Source organism: Gavia stellata, chromosome 1 (genome assembly GCF_030936135.1).
Source record: "Gavia stellata isolate bGavSte3 chromosome 1, bGavSte3.hap2, whole genome shotgun sequence".
Taxonomy (NCBI): Eukaryota; Metazoa; Chordata; class Aves; order Gaviiformes; family Gaviidae; genus Gavia; species Gavia stellata.
In genome coordinates, this window is record NC_082594.1 from 65,486,370 (window position 1) to 65,493,491 (window position 7,122).

Below are 7,122 nucleotides of genomic sequence, written 5' to 3' on the forward strand. Positions count from 1 at the left end.
TTTCGGAGGAGCTGGTTTAAGCCCCCCTCCTTTCTCCTCCTCCTTCCCCCCCCCCTTCACAGACACACACACAAATCCCTCTGATTGTTCCTACCACCTCCTTCGTGAATTACCCACAACGACAGCCATTCAATCAGCTGCTGCTGGCTGTAGGGGACTAGCGGAGGGTGTGTGTGTGTCTCTCTCTCCCTCTGTTTCACACAAGAGGAGTCAGATGTAGCTTCTCCCGGTTTTTTGGGGGAGCTACCGAGAGGTGGGCAGGGAGCGAGCCGTTCATCGGGGTTACCGTCTTTGGAGGGAGCAGCACTTGCTCTCACACAGACAGGGAGAGAGAGGTGTGGGGAAGGATATTTTTTTTTTCTTTGCCGGATGAAAATGTTGAGTCCTGCAAACGGAGACCAGCTTCACCTAGTGAACTATGTGGAGGATTATCTGGACTCCATCGAGTCTATGCCCTTCGATCTGCAGAGAAATGTCTCCTTGATGAGGGAAATTGACGCCAAATATCAAGGTAAGTGCTTTCTGTATCTCTGTGTGTGTGTGCGGCTGTGTGTGTGGTATGGGGCTCGGGGGGGGGAGAGGGTGTCTTTCCCTTTCTTTTCTTCAGAGCTGAGCCTCGGCTCCGTTTGCCCCTCTGCACCCCACAGGGATGGTAGTTTTATTTTTGGGAGGTGAGAGGAGGGAGAAAGCCAGGAGGAGAGATCCGAGGAGAGAGAGGGGCTGATCTGCAGCGTTAGCTCTTGTCATGGGGCGGAACAAAAGGTCTCCAGCTTCTCTTATTAAGCAAGGACTCTGCTTTTCTGTGTAAATTGCTGGCCAAGAAGGCGGGGGCAGGGAAGTGGGGTGTGCGGTGCACAAAGGGGGGCCGTCCCCGGCCGTGGGGCTGAGGTGGAAGGGTTTGGGGGTACAGAAGAAAGTGCTGGGTGGACAGAGAGGGAGAGATTACAGCACAACATTTAGGAATGTACAGTATTCATTATGGCTGTAGTAGGGGAGAGAGGCAGCTAGTGAGGGAGGGAGAGAGGGAGGGGGGGAGGGAGGGAGGGAAGGAGGGAGGAGAGGGGGGTTAGGCGAGAGTGGGGGGCAGGGTGTGCTTTCTTCGCTCCCTCCTCGGCGGGTGTCGCTTTCACCCCGTAAAACAGCCCCGCTCCGTGGGGCGGGGGGGACGGGGCTGGCGTGTGCGGTGTGGGGTGTGCGTGGGGGGCTGATACGGTCGGGTTTACGGATGTGCTGGAGGCTGAAGTGCCCCCATCCTCCCTCCCTCTCCCCTCCCGGTGCTGCCGGCACTCGGGGCACGCTGTCCCCGTGCCCCACGGGCGGAGGGAAGGGGAAGGGAAGGGAAGGGAAGGGGAGGCCAGTTTGTGCGGGGCTCGGGGCAGCTTTGTCAGTTGCTTGCTGGTGTCCGCTCGGGAAGGGGGGAGGGGAGGGCTTTATTCGGTGCCGCCGGCAGCGGTGACAGCCGGGGTGTCGGGCGGGGAGCACCCCCTCTCCCTCGGCGTGCGCGCCGCCCCGCGCCCCCGTGCATGTGGCCTTAGGGGCGGTGGGCAGCGAGCCCTGCCGTGCCCCCAGCCGCTCGTCGGGCAGCCCGGCGGGGAGCCCAGCAGCTCCCGGGGGAAGGGGCCGGGGAAAACTTCCCCGGGCGGCCGTGGGCTGGCGGGGACGGGAAGGGAGGAGAGGCGAGGGCAGGGCGGGCAGCGCGCTTCTGGCGCGCTGCAGCCACGCGCCGCAACGGGCAGCGGGCGCCTCCGCGCTTTGCTGGGGACTCGGCGTCGTTGCAGCTTTTATCAACGCCCCTCGTTAGCATATCGCGGCTCGCCCCGCCCCCGGCGGCGCTGATAGGGGAGAAGCCTCCCCACGGGCCGGCCGCGCCCCACCTCCTCCCGCCGATTGGTCCTCGGGCCGGGCTATTCCGCCTTGTGCCCCGCCCCCTCGTGACGTTTCGAGAAGCAACTTTTCTGTGGGGTTGATTTGAATATCTCGGCCTGCCCCGGCCTGTGAGTTCTGATTGGCTGGAGTAGCAGCAGCAGGCAGGCCAACCTTGGGCGTTTGGAGTGTGACTGACGTGTTCTCGGGACGGTGACGCCGCTCTTCCCGCCTCCTCTTGCCCGTGAATGGCGCGCAGGTGCTGGAGGGGCGGGCGCAAGCGCGCTCTGCGCGCTGCGATTGGCTGCTTTTGCTTAATTAAGAGTTTTCACTCTTCTGGTTCTTTCTGGTCCCGATTGGGAACACCGGGCCAGCAGGGGCGGGCTCTCCCCGTCGGCTGCTCTGATAGGCGCGAGGGTGGGCGGGCTGCCGCCCCTCTCCGCCCGGTCTCCGCCGCCTCCTCCCCCCGCTTCCTCTGGCTCCCCTGTTAACGCTGCGAACCGGGGGGACCGCCGCCGGTTTCCTGCCGGAGAACAATAGCTGCTCCGTCACTTCCGGGGCGTTGCCGCCGCGCTGGTTGCTAGGAGAAGGTGGCCACCCTGGCCCGGCGGGATGAGGCCGCTTCCCGATCGGCCGGCGGTGCGCGGGAGCTGCCTTACGTTAGGACCGTTGGGGCCCGCCGCGCCGTAATGGCGGCGCCTGGCGTCCTCCCTTCCCCGGGCCGCGGAGCACGCGGGCTGCCGGGCCCGGCGCGGGGCGGAGCCGCCGGGGCGGGGCGCGCCCAGCGCCGCGGCAGGGGCGGGGACTCAGGGGCGGCCCCGGAGGCGGCGGGTGGTGCCGCAGAGGGGCGGGGAGGGGGCCGGGCCCTCCCCAGGGCGGGCGAGCTGCCTGCGCCCGTGTCCCGCACGCCTTTGCCCGAGCGAGACCTCCGCCGGTAGCGCCCAGCCGGCCGGGAGACGGCGGCGGAGCGCGGACATCCCGGCGTGGTTTGTGCTCCTCCTGCCCGGGGAGCTGCCTCCCGCCTCCACCGCCCCCTCGGGAGCCTCGGCTGCCCTGTGCTGGCCGCCCCGGGCGGCGGTGTGGGAGGGGGCTCCCGGGGTGCCTGGGCACGCAGCCGTTACGGCGGTGGCTCAGCCCCCGCGAGGGCTGCGGAACTGTTCTGGGAATAAAGCTTTCGCAGCATACGGCACCTTTTTTTTTTTTCTTTTTGTCGCTTGAATGGCGTTTGTGATGTTGGGGGTGTGTGGACAATTGCGTAACACGCAAATCGCGCAAAACTCTGCTTTCTGGTCTTTCTGTTACAGCACGGCAGAGGAAAGCAGTTGTCTGGAATTGCTATAAACGCAGCCTCTTTCGGGCAAGCAACTTCAGCTGAGCATGCTAGTATGAGGAACGGTGGTGCGATCCTCCTCCAAGCTGTAGTAGACAGCTGTCAAGCTGTTTCTTCTAGCTGGTGCTCCACTTGAATAATATGTTTCCGACACTGATGCTAAGCAGCCCTTTTTGTTCACGCGCGTTCCGAAAAGGCACGTTTTGCATGGTGACTTACATACTAAACGCGTCAGTGCCCAAGGACGCGCTCGGCAGGGCTTTGCAGAATTCAAGATCATTGCAGCCAACTATTCCTCCTGCGTAATACAGCAGTTTCAGGAGGTGGTGTAGTGCTGTAGTGTGATGTGTATATGCATTACTAGAATTGAAGTTTTCATAATGCCTAACTTAAGTCATTAAGTCACTAATTATTTTGTGGTATCGAGAGAGTATCCTTCAGGAAAGATGCCTACCTACCAGATTGAGGTGGGTTAAACTGACGGCATCAGTCAAGTGCCAAACTTAGAACATGAGACTTCTGTACTTCAGCCATTGAAAATAATTAACGGTGGATTTTTAGTCTTCCTGAATACTTAATCTTCTATACATTTGGGGTTTTTTGGTGATGGAGGTAGGGGTGGGGGGTTTTGGGTGGGTGTTTTGGAGGGGTTTTTGGTGTAGGTTTTTTGGGGTTTTTTTGGTGTGTGGTTCTTTTGGATTTTGGGTTTTTTAGTTAGGAAAAAAGCATTTGGTTAAGATAGTTAATAACATATTGAAATACTAATTTTGGTCGGATATTGCATTACCTGCTGACAGGTTGTGCTTAGCCAATGTGAGAAACGTAGGCTGCAGCTCTAAAAACTAAAGTAAAACTTGCATAAACTTTCCATGTCTTCACAAGGAATTTGGAATGTGTTTGTTCAAAAAATCTACCCAGGCAAGACAAAACCTAAATCACAGGAAAACTATTAGTTGCATAAGTATCACATTCTCCTACTAAAAAAAAAAGAAAAAAAAGGAAAAAAAAGTTTTGGTAATGCCATTGGCACATATAAAAGATCCTGGTTTCTGTTAGGTGAATTGAGGTTAGATTTTATATCTCGGTATATTTTGTTTCTCTAAGGCAGAATGTTCTAACCTGTGAGAAACGGGAAAATCAGAGAAGAAAGGAGATGCGGGAAAAACATTCTGCATGTTTTTGAGGACTTAATATGGAAATGCTGAGTGTCCTGTATGTTTCAGTTGATTTGAGTATCGTAGTGAAACTCAAAAACATCTGTTTAAAAATAGGTTTCAAGAAACATTTTTGAAACTTTAAACACTTTTGTGCGGTGTTCTTTCTTATACACTGTTGGGAACAATCCTTGAGGTGCAATTCAAGATCTAACATATTTTCAGTGTTAGCATTTTAAATCGGAAGCTGTAGCTGCTCCAATTGTGGCGTATCTTCTTTAATGTCATCTTCTAACTTTTTCAGCTCCTTCTCCACAGTAAATATTTAATGAAAATCATATTTCTGTGTTTTAAAAAGTAAGCAACAAGTATTATACAAAAAGTGTAGGGAGGAAATAATCTAGACCTCTTGGATATTGTAATCCTAATTCTGTAGTCCTGGGGATTTAAGTGGCCTCACATTTTCAGCAAAAGTAAGTCAGCAGTATTGGATGAAACTTGCCATAGCTTAGGGTCCAGCCCCATGTATTTGGAGTTCTTCTGCATCAGCTGTTAAGTATGATAGTGATTATCAAGTAACCCAGCATCTGATTTCTACACTGGTTTGTGTTTCTTTCTCTCCCACTCTCTTTCTCCCACTGTCATTCACTAAAAATATTAATGTTGTTATACAGAAAATGTCCAGAAAAACAATCTATTAATTTCCCCTCTAATTTTACAATTAATGTTGGAACTTTTGATGGTGTGTGTGTGTGTTTGTTTAGTTTGTTAGTTAGTTCTTTTTAATTACTGATAAGTTTAAAGGGAAGAATTGTCAACATGCATAAAATTATATCTAGTCCCTTTTTTTTTCTAAATCGGCATTTGCATTCTATTCCTGCGGGACCGACGAGAGCAAAAGCAATCCACTGGAGTCATGAGCCCCTTGTCAGGTACCAGCCTCAGGGAATCTGTCTTTGATCATCTTTGTGCATTACAAAAAGGTGTTGCTGGGTGGAAGGAACGATATGGGAAAGCTTTGTTTCACCATTCTCCTTGTCGAAAATATTTATAGTTTTTATTTCTTCCTTGCAGAGATTCTGAAGGACCTGGATGATTACTATGAAAAATTTAAACGAGAGACAGATGCCGTGCAGAAGAGAAGAATGTTGCACTGCATACAGAGAGCCTTGATTCGGAGTCAGGAACTGGGGGACGAGAAGATCCAAATTGTCAGTCAGATGGTGGAGTTGGTTGAGAACAGAACCAGACAAGTAGACAGCCACGTGGAACTGTTTGAGACTTGTCAAGAGACTAATGATACCACTGGAAACAGCGGGAAAGCCAGCCAAGATAAGTCAAAGAATGAGACAATCGCGCAGGCTGAGAAGCCCAACAATAAGAGATCGAGGCGGCAACGAAATAATGAGAATCGAGAAAATGCTTCGAATAATCATGATCATGATGACATCACCTCAGGAACTCCAAAGGAGAAGAAAGCAAAAACGTCCAAGAAGAAGAAACGATCCAAGGCTAAAGCAGAGAGGGAAGCTTCCCCTCCAGACCTTCCTATTGACCCTAACGAGCCAACATACTGCTTGTGCAACCAAGTCTCCTATGGAGAAATGATAGGATGCGATAATGATGAGTGCCCCATTGAGTGGTTTCACTTTTCCTGCGTGGGACTCAATCATAAACCAAAGGGCAAATGGTACTGCCCCAAATGTAGAGGAGAAAATGAGAAAACTATGGACAAAGCATTGGAGAAGTCTAAAAAAGAAAGGGCCTACAACAGGTAGTTTGTAGACTTTTCGTAGTGAAGAAAAATAAAACCACCAAACCAGTGTATTTATTGTCAGTGTCACCTTTGTTGAGGTGAAAGGATTGTAAAATGTATATTTTTAAAGGAGGTTTAAAACTGAACCATTCCTGTTATAGGGACGGCAATAAGCAATTTTGTTTTTCATTTGGTAAACTGTAACAAGACTGTGGTCTGTGGACCAATGTATTCCAAAAGTAAAGTTATAAGAGTTTAAACTGAATATTCGAGTGGCTCTTCAAAGATAAGTTAATACTTTTTTTTTTCCCCAGTGCTGGTAGCACTCTACCCATTAAAATTTTGATGACAAATATCTCTGAAATGTAATTTTGTTTTCTTTATTGAAGAATGTTATTCACCTTTTGAGCAAAATTGTTAAATAGTTCAGCCATCTGGTTGTATCTGAATAAAGCTGCAATACATTACAAATGTAACTTCTTTCGATGATAAGCAGTGCAAGAGCAAACAAAAGGAGGGTAAAATTTGGTTCCTGCTACAAAGTGTCAGTATAACAGTTCAATAGCAAATGTTTAAATAGGCTTAGAGGATTATTTTTTAAAAAAAAAGTTAATGGTTAAATTTTACACAACAAATATTTTATATGCTGGCCAAGTACCACAAGGGCCATTTTAAAATGATTGAGTATGTTTTATATTTAACCAGGAAGTGGTTTAGTAATGAGAGTTAACATAAATGAAGCTTTATACTGTCACAGATAGTAGTGTAGCAATCCTTAATTTGTTTAAGTTGTATAAATGTACATTTTTAAGTGGAGTTGCACTTACTGTATTATACCTGGAAATGCAGCCAAATGCCATTGTGTAACCAATGTGCATTTCCTGCTGTATGTATGAAAATTGTACAGCTGTGATATTAAGAAATAAATGAAACAACTTTGATAGTTTGCTTCTTTAGCAATCATCTTTAATGATCATTCATATAGCTTAAAAAAAATTGTCTTTAACCCCAGCAGCTCC

At 50.0% G+C, this 7,122-nt stretch overlaps 1 protein-coding gene across 2 annotated transcripts; it reads left to right on the forward strand.

Annotated features, from left to right (window-relative positions):
- The first annotated feature begins 167 nt into the window (after positions 1–167).
- On the forward strand, positions 168–6,843 carry ING1 (inhibitor of growth family member 1). Of its 2 annotated transcripts, none has more exons than XM_059815703.1 (2): positions 168–511; positions 5,422–6,843. In XM_059815703.1, exons 1-2 carry the CDS (start codon positions 370–372, stop codon positions 6,123–6,125), a joined length of 846 nt encoding a protein of 281 aa, XP_059671686.1. In that variant the 5' UTR covers positions 168–369; the 3' UTR covers positions 6,126–6,843. The 2 variants fall into 2 exon arrangements, with proteins under 2 accessions (XP_059671686.1, XP_059671693.1); XM_059815710.1 differs by lacking the exon at positions 168–511 and adding an exon at positions 5,212–5,279.
- Positions 6,844–7,122: the final 279 nt, after the last annotated feature.